Source organism: Rutidosis leptorrhynchoides, chromosome 3 (genome assembly GCF_046630445.1).
Source record: "Rutidosis leptorrhynchoides isolate AG116_Rl617_1_P2 chromosome 3, CSIRO_AGI_Rlap_v1, whole genome shotgun sequence".
Lineage (NCBI taxonomy): Eukaryota > Viridiplantae > Streptophyta > Magnoliopsida > Asterales > Asteraceae > Rutidosis > Rutidosis leptorrhynchoides.
In genome coordinates, this window is record NC_092335.1 from 589,181,562 (window position 1) to 589,195,072 (window position 13,511).

General features: G+C 36.0%; 1 protein-coding gene across 1 annotated transcript; it reads left to right on the forward strand.

Moving 5' to 3' along the window:
• Positions 1–848: 848 nt before the first annotated feature.
• LOC139902164 (transcription elongation factor SPT6-like) lies at positions 849–9,822 on the forward strand. The gene is made up of 17 exons (XM_071884816.1): positions 849–1,084; positions 1,189–1,230; positions 1,776–1,878; positions 1,958–2,042; positions 2,139–2,232; positions 2,334–2,412; positions 2,491–2,713; positions 2,797–2,991; positions 3,089–3,211; positions 3,560–3,943; positions 4,017–4,127; positions 4,710–5,486; positions 5,946–6,081; positions 6,289–7,463; positions 7,543–7,752; positions 7,840–9,670; positions 9,794–9,822. Exons 1-17 carry the CDS (start codon positions 1,051–1,053, stop codon positions 9,820–9,822), a joined length of 5,631 nt encoding a protein of 1,876 aa, XP_071740917.1. The 5' UTR covers positions 849–1,050.
• Positions 9,823–13,511: the final 3,689 nt, after the last annotated feature.

The following is a 13,511-nucleotide window of genomic DNA, read 5'->3' on the forward strand; positions in this document are numbered from 1 at the left end:
AAATCTCAATTTTTGTGATATGCCATCTCGAAAAGCGTCTTGATTTATAAAGTTTTGTTATTTTTCTTTTGGGTTAACGCTATCAAATAGCTTTATACTTTTATTTTAGTTCTAATGTAGACTGTATATCGAGAAAAATACCAGTGTAAGTTACATACTTTCAAAAAGTGTTCTAATGTAGGCTATTGGTGTCCGGTCACCCGCGTGTACATTCCGTGAAGCTAACGGACGTTGAACATGTAGACGTTTTTTGGATACAATTTCTTCATGAAAGTTGTTCTAATTCCACTACTTAATACTCGTGAACTAAAATCAAGATCTGAAATTTCGAGAAACGATCCAATTGGAATTTTTGGCTAAAATTTCATAAACTTTGACTTTTCAATCTGCTATTCAGAGATGAATTTTAACACAATCTTATTCAACACGAAGCTTGAAGGAGTAATTAGGAACCTGAAACTACATTTAATTCGATCTATGAATGCTTCTTGTTAACGTTTGTTAGCTTCAGGGATTGCACACCCGGTTAATCGGTCACCAATAGCCTACATATTAGCACTATTTGATGAAAGTATGTGACATACATTGACATCTTTTTAAGTATATAGCCTACATTACAACGAAAATAAATAATTATAATTATATAAAACTATTTGGTAGTCTTAATTTTTTTTTTTTTTAAATAGAAAATTTTCTTTAACATGCATACATACATGTAATTCAATAGAAGTTCAGGGACCAAAATGAAACTTTACCAGTGTACAATTGTCCTTCCAAACTTTCTCTTTCCATTTTCACAGGGTTTTCACTCCTTTAACACACCTTCTCCATTTTCTGATCATCAAAATACAATAATTATTCACACCAATGTTTTAGGGTTTCGATTCTAACACTGGCAGTTATTTCATTCCTAGCTACGATCTATTTAAACGTTTCTTACAATGTGCGATAAACCACACTAAAAATTTCAATCATCATTTTTATCAGCTTAGGGTTTTGTTGAAACCTAAATTTTAGGGTTTTTATTTTTGAGCTTCCGATTTTTGCAAAATGGCTAGAAAAAAACGAATGTCAAAACGTGATGGTGAGTTTACTCTTACTTTTATAAGTTTTTATTTTTGATTTTATTTTAATGTTTTACATTTTACTTGGTTACGTATGTATATCTGTTTGTTTTGATCTTTGCAGTTGAAGTTAATAACAGAGAAGAGCCTGAAGATATTGATGATGGTACATAATAGCTACTTTTAATCTGTATTTGCATGATTTTATATACTTATATGCTTATACATATTGGGCCGATTTTGACCTTTTTTAGGGTATAGCTTTGTGTTTCAGTGTAGCTTTTCTAATTTTTACTGCATCTTTTATGTTCTTACTTGTTAATAAAGAAATTCAAATATTTATTTTTCTTTTGTTTTCTCATATGCATGCGCTACAATGTTGAGCTGATTTGAATGTTTAAAGGGTTTTCTAGTTAGCCCTGTGTATCAGTACAAGATATTTTTTATTGTAACATTTTTATTTATATATTAAGTATATATTTGTTTATACATAAATTTTCCTTTTGCTCACTCATATGCATGTTACATTCTTTGTGTTTTATGATACTTTAATTATGCCTCTGTACTCGGATTGTATGTAATGATGGTAGTTCAAATTGAGTAGTTATATTGTGCTTCTCGCTGTAAATGTTTAAGATGATGAAGATTCGTTTATGATATGGCATGTTTAGTTTGAGGTTGTAAAGTGATTGTTTATCTTGCATTGAACAGACGAGTTTGAGAACGATGGTTTCATAGTGGATGATATCGATGAAGACGAGGAAGGGGAAAATGCAAACATTAATGGGAAGCAAAAGAAGATAAGGAAGAAACGGTAAATTATGTTTATGCTCTACTGTTAATTACTAATGCAATGTTGTATTTCTAACTGTTGCTTTTTTCAACCTATAAAGAGATTCAAAGAAGACTTATGTTCTGGATGATGATGATTTTGAACTAATTGAAGAAAACAACTCTGCAAATCGTCGGCCGAAGCTTGTAACTATATTGCTATATACTTTATAGTTCAAGTTACATTTCAGTTTTTGTTTTTATTACCTAATTTGTTATTCTCTTTGCTTTTGAATCCTTTAGGAAAACGAAAATTTTAAGCGGTTGAAGACAGCAAGAACAGATGCTGACGAAGGCTCTTCAGGATTTTTTGATGATTTATTTGGGGCTGATGATGGTAGATTCCAAATACCACAGATTAGTAGTATTCAATTTCATTTACATATATGTAGCTTTTTATTTTTAGAAATTCTAACAAAATTCTTGGTACATTTCTAGACGGCGTTGCTGAAGGAGATGACATGGCAGACTTCATTGTTGAGGATGAGCAAAAAGATGAACATGTTGGTCCATCGAGGTACAGGTTTTTCTGCTTAAGTGTTATGTGGATGTTTTCTTTTGTTGTTTCTTGATTGATTCTTTGTATGTGATGCAGGGGGGCCAATGTTGGTAAGAAAAAATCTAAACGTGCAGAAAGAGTTTCTTCTCACGATGTATATGATGATCTTGATGACCTCAGCAAGTTTGGACCCACAAAGGTTGATGGGTCGAAAGAAGCAAAGGCCGAAGATGAATTCGAACCAATCATTAATTCAGAGAAGTACATGACTAAGAAAGATGACGTTATTATAGAGACAGATGTTCCTGAAAGAATGCAGGTTTTGATGCTAACATGTTTTTGCTACTAGTCCAATATAGTACCTGTTTGTTTTGTTGATCATTATCTAAGTTTTTGTTGTAGATATCTGAGGAAATCACTGGCTGTCACCCAAATGTGAAAATGAGCGTAGATAGAGAGGCTAACTGGATTATCGATCAACTAAAAATAGCCAGAGGAGGTAATATAACAACTGAAGATGGAGGTGAAAATGAGTTATCGATACTTAAGGAAGATATTAAGAGGTTTTTGGAGCTTGTGCATGTTGAAAAGTTAGAGGTGAGTATTTCATCCAAGGGAAACTTTAAATTCCCATGTTTTTATGTTTTTTGAAACTTTTTTATTTTTAAACTTTTTATTTTCTTTCTTGTATCAGGTACCATTTATTGCCATGTATAGGAAGGAGGAGTGTGGTAGCTTGTTTAAGGATAACGAACAGGAAGCTGGCATGGAGAATCAATATGATTCTGACCCGAAACCCACTCTGAAGTGGCACAAGGTGATTGGAAATGAGTTTTTAAGTTTGACCCATGTGCTAATGAATGGGATAATTATGGGTTATGTTGACAGTCCAGTTTATAAAACAAAAATGTCAACTTAAATGGAAAATCAAAGGGCTCAAGAAACTTGTTATAAGTGTATTTGTAATGCATATAACTTTTTAGAACATTTTGGGAAAAGTAATAATATATTACAGGAATCATGAGCACTCTTGTCACATTTGAAACACTCAAGTTCAATTTTTTATGACAACAGTGTTATGGGTTAACCTAATCACACCGACTTCTTCCAAATTTACTTCTTATGCTATTAGAGAAAGCTTACAAGAGGTGGGATATTTGTGCAGGTATTTTGGAATATCTTAGAATTGGATAGAAAATGGTTGCTATTTCAAAAACGAAAAGGTGCTCTGCAACTGTACTACAATAAGAGATTTGAAGAAGAAGGAGACATAAATGAGGAGACACGCGTTCATTTGGATCAGAAATTTTATGAATCAATAATCAAGTCTTTAAATGTGGCTGAGATTGAAAGGGAAATTGACGATGTTGACTCAAAATTCAACCTTCATTTCCCTCCTGGTGATGTTGTTCTAGATGAAGGAGAATTCAAGAGGCCAACCAGGAAATCACTGTATGGGACTTGCATTGAAGCTGGATTGCGTGAAGTGGTTAGCAAGTTTGGCGATAGTTTTGAGGAATTTGGGTTACAAATCTCTCTTCAACAAATGGTAAGTTGGTTGATTTTTCATAGTTTTTGTATGAATTATATAAAATATTGATTCTGATGCTCGTGTTTTGCAGAGAATGGATGAACTAGAGGATCCTAAGGAAACACCTGATGATGTGGCATCAAGGTTTACATGTCGACAATTTGAGAATCCACAAGCTGTGCTCAAAGGGGCTAGGCACATGGTACGATAGTATATTGCATTGTTTGGTATTATGGAATTTGAGAAGGGTTGGAATGGATTATCTTGAAATGATAAAAAGCTGATTGCTTTTCTTCATTTTGCTGATTTTTATTCCCTTGTTCAAGGGTCTTTTTTTTCCCTTCCATCATGGAATGGGTCATAACTTCACAAGCCTCGTTTTTTTCTGTATAATATTTAGTATAACTCTGAACACTCTAGTGTCTTAACTCAAGTATTAATCATAGTTTATTTTCCATAAATAAAGAAAGACATATAATTGTAATCTGATTTGGTATTTCTTGATCTCATAATATCTATAATCTTTTTTACCACATAAATTCACTTTTGCATACCAACCCATATATTGAATTTTCATTTCATTCCTAGAGGTCAAACCATACATGATGATGCAATGGAATGACTTTTCCATAATTTTGTTTATTTCATTCCTGTCATTACATTTTGTGAAAAAATCGTTAAGTTTTTGTATTCTTTCTGTACTTCTTTCTTTTGTTAGTGCCATATCTCTTGGTCCTGATTATAGTTTAAAATTAACGTGCTTATGTTTCATATATCATTTTAGGCTGCCATTGAAATCAGCTGTGAGCCAAATGTCAGGAAACATGTTCGTGGCATCTATATGAACAACGTAACAATATCAACAAGTCCCACTTCTGATGGAAAGGTAGCAATAAATGCCCATCATCAATACGCTGGGATCAAATGGTTAAAGGACAAACCTTTAACAAAATTCGAAGATGCACAATGGCTTGTTATCGAAAAGGCTGAAAGGGAGAATCTTATCCAAGTTTCTGTCAAGCTTCCTACTTCAATCCATGATAAGTTATTAACTGATGCTAATGATTGTTACCTTAGTGTTAGCGTGAGTAAATATTCTCAATTATGGAACGAACAACGAAAGCAGATTATACAAGACGCGTTCGATGGTTTTCTTTTACCTGCTATGGAGAACGAAGCACGGGCCTTGTTAACAAGTAAAGCAAAAAGCTGGTTATCAATGGATTATGGAAGGTCACTATGGAATAAAGTGTCTGTGGGCCCGTATCAGAGACCGGGTTCTGATTCTAGTTCCTCAAAAGATGCTCCGAGAGTTATGGCGTGCTGTTGGGGCCCAGGAAGGCCTCCAACTACTTTTGTGATGTTGGATTCGTATGGAGAAATTCGTGATGTTTTATCTGCCAGTTCTTTAAGTATTCGTGGTCAAAGTGTTAATGATCAGCAACGCAAGAAAAACGATCAGCAACGCATTTTGAAGTTTATGGTGGATCACAAACCGGACGTTGTTGTTTTGGGTGCTGCGAGTGTGCCTTGCAGTCGACTTAAGGAGGATATTCTCGAGGTGTGTTTGTGTGTTTTTATTCATATTTTATCTTCTTAGTTTAACACTAAACCTTCCTATTTATTGAAGATATTGTTGCACTTCTTTGTGTTTGTACAATAGAGTTTAACGTAGATGGGTTTTGCACACTTTGTATTTCTAATGCACAAATTTTTTAAATTTTTTAAAAAAGGATACATTATTTATAATAATATACTTTTTAGTCTTATTAACATATTAGCTATATATAACTTCACAAATCTTGGACAAAATGCATTTCGGGTCAAACCAACATGACCTGATTTCAGCCTGTACCAAAATTTCCTGCTTTAACCTATTACCTGACCAGCCCTATCTTTTCATTTTGCCAGCTCTATACTTGATCTACCCATGTACGCAATTATGTTTTTTTATGCTTGTTTCTTTTTCTTTATGTAACTGAAAGTGCAGATATGTACATCATTGTGTTTTTATTGTCAGGTTATATCAAAGTTGGCAAGTGTTGGAGATGGTTCCCAAAGCATCGACGGGCTCAATGTTATATACGGTGACGAGTCTCTGCCCCGCTTGTATGAAAAATCAGAAATATCATCTGAGCAGCTTCAGCCTCGATCTGGTCAGTTACATGCACATTAATCTATATTTGGGTCTAGTAGGTGTCAAATTTGACCCATTAAATGTTAATTCGTGTTACATTTGTTGACATTAAGTATAAAAAAGGTTCACTATAAGAGAAACAGGTCGGATGTTGGTATATTATGATAGTTATGTTACTAGTTTATAAATACTGTTATATCTCTAATGTAAAAGCTAACTTTTTCAGGCATTGTAAAGCGTGCTGCTGCACTTGGACGCTATCTTCAAAATCCATTAGCAATGGCTGCTACTCTTTGTGGGCCCGGGAAGGAAATATTATCCTGGAAACTTACTCCTTTAGATACCTTTCTTACTTCTAATGAGAAGTATAAAATAGTTGAACAAGTTATGGTAGACGTAACCAACCAAGTCGGACTCGATATAAATACAGCCATAAGTCATGAATGGTTATTTGCTCCTCTACAGTTTATCGCCGGGCTGGGACCCACAAAAGCTACTTCTTTACAAAGATCCTTTATGAGATCCGGTTCTATATACAGTAGAAAGGACTTATTAAACCACGGTCTTGGTAGAAAAGTGTTTATAAACGCGGTTGGTTTCTTACGTGTTAAACGAAGTGGGAATGCAACTAGTAGTAGTCAGTTAATCGATTCGTTAGACAATACAAGAATCCACCCGGAATCGTATCGTCTTGCACAGGAGTTAGCTAAAGATATTTACCTTGCAGATGCAAACGAGAATGTTATGGATGACGATGATGACATCATCGAGATGGCGATTGATCATGTAAAACAAAACCCGAGTTTGTTAAACAGTCTTGAAGTAGATACGTATGCTAAGTCTAAGAAATTGGAAAATAAGAAAGATACAATCGGTCTTGTAAAACTTGAATTGATGAATGGTTTTCAAGATTGGCGAAGGGAATACGTGGAACCGAGTCAAGACGAAGAGTTTTCGATGATTTCTGGTGAGACTGATAGTACACTTTCTGAAGGACGAATCGTGCGAGTTACGGTTCGACGGGTCCTACCTGAAAGGGCTGTATGTAGTCTCGAAACGGGTTTGAGTGGCATGCTATACAAGGAAGATTATAGTGATGATGCTGACGAAGTTGTGTTGACTGATAAGTTAAAGGAAGGTCAAAGTTTGACTTGCAAAATTAAGTCAATTGTGAAAGATAGGTACCAAGTTTTCCTTAGCTGTAAGGAAAGTCACATGAGGAGTAAATGGTCTTCTGAGATAGATAAGCCCACTGATCCTTATTATCAGGAAGTTCATGAAACTTCAGGGACTGGAAATGAAAAGCCTAATAAAGTGAAGGAGATAGCAAAGAAACTTTTTAAACCAAGAATGATTGTTCATCCTCACTTCAAAAATGTTACAATCGATGATGCAATAGAGGTTAGTTTAGTCAATTTATATTCACACTACCTCTTTATTAAATTGTTACTTTTTGATACTCACTAATTTACTTTTACAGTTGCTGTCTGAGAAAGAATCTGGCGAGAGTCTGTTCCGTCCTAGCTCTCGTGGTCCGTCGTATTTAACATTGACACTTAAAGTTTACAATGGGGTGTATGCTCACAAGGATATTCTAGAAGCTGAAAAAGACCACAAGGATATTTCAAGCTTGCTTCGTCTTGGGAAAACACTAAAAATAGGAGATGATGTGTTCTCTAACCTTGATGAGGTCAGTATTTAATTATTTTAAATTAATTAAATTCAAATATGTTTATGTGATTTGTAGTTATAGAAAAATATTTTTTTTAATGTACAGGTAATTGCTAAATATGTGGACCCCTTGGTAGCTAATTTGAAGAAAATGCTGGGTTACAGAATGTTTAAGCAAGGGACAAAAGCTGAAGTTGATGAGATTTTGAGGAAGGAAAAATCTGAGCACCCGTTGAGAATCGTTTATTCGTTTGGTGTATCTCATGAACATCCAGGTGCGTTTATTCTGACGTACATAAGGACTTCGAATGCACATCATGAGTATATTGGATTGTATCCTAAAGGGTTTAGATTCCGGAAGCAGATGTTTGAGGAAATTGATCGGTTAGTAGCATATTTTCAAAAACACATTGATGATCCCCGTGAACCAATTCGATCAGCTGGTGGTGGTGGTTGGGGTGGGTCTGGTGATCAAGATGGTGGCGGTCGTGGGCGGGGAAGAGGCCGTGGGAGAGGAAGAGGAAGAGGGCGAGGACGGGGAAGAGGAAATGATGATAATGATAATCAGGATTCGGGTTATGGCGGTGATGGTGGTAGTAGCTGGGGTGGCGGAGGTGGCGGTGATGGCGGTAGTAGCTGGGGTGGTGGAGGTGGAGGTGGCGGTGATGGTGGTAGTAGCTGGGTTGGCGGCGGCAGTGGTGGCGGTGGTGGTGGCAGTTGGGGTGGTGGTGGTAATTCTGAACAGAATAATAATGATGATGCAGATAATGGTGGATGGGGTAGCAAGAAGAGTACAGAAACAGGAGGTGGTGGCGGAGATAGTGGCGGGTGGGGGAGTAAGAAGAGTACCGAGGGAGAAGGAAATGGTGGGTGGTCTAGTGGCGGTGGTGGTGGCTGGGGGAAAAAGAATGATGATGCTTCTGGTTCTGGTGATGCGAATGTGGATGCAGATAGTGGCGGGTGGGGGAGCAAGAAGAATACTGAAGGAGGAGGAAGTGGTGGATGGTCAAGCGGTGGCGTTGGCAGTTGGGGGCAGAAAAAGATTAACGATTCTGGTTCAGGTGATGGGAATGTGGATGCAGATAGTGGCGGGTGGGGATCCAAGAAGAGTTCTGAAGGAGGAGGAAGTGGTGGTTGGTCTAGTGGTGGAGGTGGTGGCTGGTCTAGCGGTGGAGGTGGTGGTTCCGACAATCAGGATGGTGGTGGCCGTGGCCGTGGGCGGGGAAGAGGGCGAGGACGTGGACGGGGAAATGATGGTGATAATGATAACCAAAATTCGGGTTATGGCGGAGGTGGTGGAAGTTGGAGTGGTGGCGGCGGTAGTGGAGGTCGTTGGGGTGGATCTGATAATCAAGATGGTGGTGGTCGTGGGCGGGGAAGAGGACGGGGTAGAGGACGAGGGCGAGGAAATGACTCTGACAATGATAACCAGGGTTCAGGTTATGGAGGCAGTGGTGGTGGAAGCTGGAGTGGCGGCGGCGGTGGTGGTGGAAGCTGGAGTGGTGGTGCAAGTGGTGGTAGTAGTTGGGGACAGAAGAATAGTGATGCTAATGCTGATGCAGGTGGAAGTGGTGGATGGTCTGGTGGTGGTGGAGGTGGCGGCGGCAGTTGGGGAGGTAGTAAAGAAAGTACTCAGGGAGGAAGTGGTGGATGGTCTGGCGGCGGTGGTGGTGGAAGCAGTGGAGGTGGTGGCGGTTGGGGACAAAAGACTACTGCTGGTGATGCAAGTAAGGATTCTGACAATAGTGGGTGGGGTAGTAACACAAAAAGTAGTGTGCAGTCTGAAGCCGGAGGAAGTGGCGGCTGGTCTTCTGGTGGTGGTGGGGGATGGGGGTCGAAAAATGACAGTGCTTCTGGTTCAGGTGACAGTAACAATGATGCAGATAACACAGGATGGGGTGGCAACAATAAAAGTTCTGGCGGCGGTGGTGGTTGGGGTAATTAACTGTTGCTAGGGGTACTTTTGTTTCGTTAATTTGACTAGTAGAATGTTTATGTGGAACTTTAAATACTGCTTTATTTGTTTTAATGTATAACTGCTATCTGGAACTGCAATGTAGTTTCAGCTGCTTATGTTGCTAAGTTTTAATCCACTGCAAACACGTTTAGCCAGTGTTGAATATTAGATTGCGTATGTTGACAACCTAAAACCTGCTGTTAATGTTATTCAAGTATTTCTGACCGTATATGTTTGTCTTAATTCCACGTCACTGTTTAAACTTCTTTCAACTAACATCAAAACTATCCTGTTGATACTTAAGGAGTACATATATACACACTACAACTAATCTTGTAGTTTTTGTAACTTCTTGAATGAGTTTTTCATGATTAAAAGTGTGAATATAAATCATAAGTGTGGATAAATATGGTGTAAAAAATTGATAGCTTGAAAAATTGTAATATCTGTTATATTTCAGTAGGCTTATAACTACTTTTAGTGGCGTGGTTCAATATATTCAAATTGAAAGAACCAATAAAAGAGAGATGTGTTGTAGAAGATATAGGAGAGAAAGAGGTTGAAGAGAGGTGTGATGTATTTAATGTATATGTGTGTTTTTGTAACTTACATTATGCACATATATATATAGTACAAGTTTTACTATCCATATTTGACTAATTACCATCCATATTTAACTACTAAATTTACAACACTCCCCATTGGATGGTAATTTTTTTAAAGAGCAATTAACACTGCCTCGTTAAAAACCTTGCTAAAGAAAACCCAGTGGGATAAAACTTTAGCTAAGGAAAAAAGAGTGCAGCATAGAGTTGACTCCCCCTTAAGTAGACAACGCTGAGTCGTCACATCTTTTGAACTTGCCTCATGCCAATATTGTGAACGTATGTTTTGAAAACAGCGATTGACAGTGCTTTGGTATAAAGATCAGCAGAGTTGTTGATTGAACGTATCTCATTTTAATTTGGTTGTCTTTTACGAGATCTTGAGTATATGAGAAGAATCTGAGGTTTTCATCTGAAACTGTATCATCTAAATCTTTTATGTACAAGTTTGACCCATGTGATTTGTCTACAGTCTCCTTCATGGTTTGCTCAAACTGTTGTTTCAATTCCTATTCCCTTTCAGTCTTTTTCTGAGCCTTACCAATATACCATTCTTTTCCATCAAACTTATGACCGTTAAGACCGTTTATAGCTTTAGCGCCTCGTCAGCATTTATGTTTTGTTCTGTCATTTTTGATACTCTTCTTTCATTTGTACTATGTAAGCTGTATTATCTTCATAGATAGTTGTTGGGCTTTTATAGCGTTCTAGTCCACAAGAATCAATAATGATTTGTATCATTGATCTTAACTAAAATCATTCCCGAGTAGCTTCATGTAACGCAATCACTTCGGCATGATTTGATGATGTTGCAACAAGTGTTTGTTTTGAGAACGTCATGATATTGCGGTGCCTCCATTTAGGAATACATATCCAGTTTGAGATTTAGCTTTATGTAGATCAGATAAATAATCTGCATCTGTATAACCAAACAAATCTTGTTTCGAGTTGTTAGAATAAAATAATTATAAATCAGTAGTTCCCCGAAGGTATCAAACTATTTGTTTGATCCCATTCCAATGTCTTTTGGTAGGGGCTGAGCTGAACCTTGTCAACAAATTAACTGCAAAAGAAATGTCAGATCTTGTATAATTTGTAAGATACATAAGAGCCCCAATTGCACTAAAATATGGAACTTCTGAACCAAGAAGATCTTCATGATCTTCTAGAGGATGAAATGGATTAGTATCAATATTAAGATCTAACAACCATATGAGTACTTAATGGTTTTTGTCTTGTCCATATTAAAATATTTTAAATTCTTTTCGATATAAGTTGTTTGATGTATAAGTAAGTCATTAGTTATATGCTCAATATGTAAATCAACGTAATACTTGATTTTTTTTTTTATTTTAAAATTTTTCTTTAGAAGTTGAATGGCTTCATAGATTTCTTTATTTAAGATAATTGATATAAACAGCTATGATCACATATCCGAACATTGTTTTTATAAAACACACGTGCAAATAAGTTTATATGTATACCCTTTTCTTATCAAGTAGTAATTTAATCGATTATACTACATACGTCCCGATTGTATAAACCCATTTAGAAATCTTTGTGATTTAATGGAATATATTCCCTTTGGTTTTGCATTAGATGCTTATGATACTTTAACCTTTCAGGTATATTCATATATATATCACTATTAAGTGATCCATACAGATAAGTAGTAACAACATCCATGAGATGCATTTAAATAACTACCAGGTTGATTAAGTATCTAATAAGTAATTATATTCATTATAGGAGGATAAGTTTTTCTCCTAATTCATTTCTGGTCTTTGTGAAAAATCTTGAGTTACAAGTCTAGTTTTGCCTTGTAACTTCATTTGCACATTTCTTTTCCGATAAAAATTCATTTGTATCCCATTGTTTCACATCTTTAAAAGTGATAACGATTGATCCAAAAACTTTTCTTTTATTGAGCGATTCTAATTCAGCTCGTATTGCTCCTTTCCGTTGAGTTTAATCACGTCTATTTTGATATTCAATGACAGATTTTGGTTCCAGATCATCATCTTTATTCATGATGTCATTGTAACATTATATGAAAATATCTCATCAAGATTTTTCATTTCATTTCAGTTTCATAATATTGCATAATTTATTGCAATTTATGTATTTACATTTATCAATATCCTCTGCAGAAGGAGTATTGATTTGTGGTTCTTGTTGAACACTTTCTTTTACCTCATTATCAGCTGATTTTCTTTTTCGAGGATTTTTATCTTTGGAACCAATTGGTCTCCCACGTTTCTGCCGTAGCAAAGACTCATGAGTGACATTATTGCAAGCTTTTGTAATTTCAATTCTAGCTGAAGCATTTACTGCTGGTATATATGATTTAGTCACTTATTTTTTGTATCTTTAAATGCATAAAGTAATTAATTTGCAAGTTCTTGCATATGCATTATATTTGAACTTTCTTTTCGCATTCTTTTGTGCGATGATCAATATTCCTTAATTGATGTTCACACCATGAAACATCATTTTATTTATATTTCATTTCTCCCCCTAATATAGGGAACAATGTTTCATTAAAGTGACAATCGACAAAACTTGCTGTAAAAACATCACCCGTCATGGGTTCAATATATCTTATGATTGAAGATGTTTTATATCTAACATATATTTCAATCCTTCTTTGAGGAACCATTTGTTGTGGTTGTTCAATTAAAAATACACTGCACAACCAAATGTTCTAAGATGGAAAATATTTGGTCTCCACCAAAATTAAGTTGGTAATGGAGAATATTTATAACTTGCACTTGATTTAATGCGAATTAATGTCACATCATGTAAATTTACATGTCCCCATATAAATATTGAGAGTTTTGTACTCATTTCTAATTGTCTAGTTATTAGCTGTAAGCGTTTATCTATTGATTCAGCTAAACCAATTTTGTGTATGCACATGAGCAACTGGATGTTCAACAACAATCCTTGTAGACATATAATAATCATTAAAAGCTTGAGATGTTAACTCACCAGCATTATCAAGTCTCATCCTTTTAATGGTGTAATCAGAATAATGTGTTCTTAATTTATTAATTTGTGCAAGAAACTTTGCAAATGTCATATTATGGCTTGATAACACACAAACATGAGACCATGCGTTAGATGCGTCTATTAGAAAAATGGTCCACATGATGGATGAATTGGTCCATATATATACCCTTGATTTCAAGAAACATTGGTGATTATTTCTCAATG

What these genes read in the sequence shown, in the direction of transcription:
- LOC139902164 (XM_071884816.1), top strand. Translation starts at nt 1,051, where the DNA reads ATGGCTAGAAAAAAACGAATGTCAAAACGTGATG. An exon ending in TGCATGTTGAAAAGTTAGAG is followed by an intron (nt 2,992 to 3,088) that starts GTGAGTATTTCA and finishes TTCTTGTATCAG; the next exon opens with GTACCATTTATTGCCATGTA. An exon ending in CCACTCTGAAGTGGCACAAG is followed by an intron (nt 3,212 to 3,559) that starts GTGATTGGAAAT and finishes ATATTTGTGCAG; the next exon opens with GTATTTTGGAATATCTTAGA.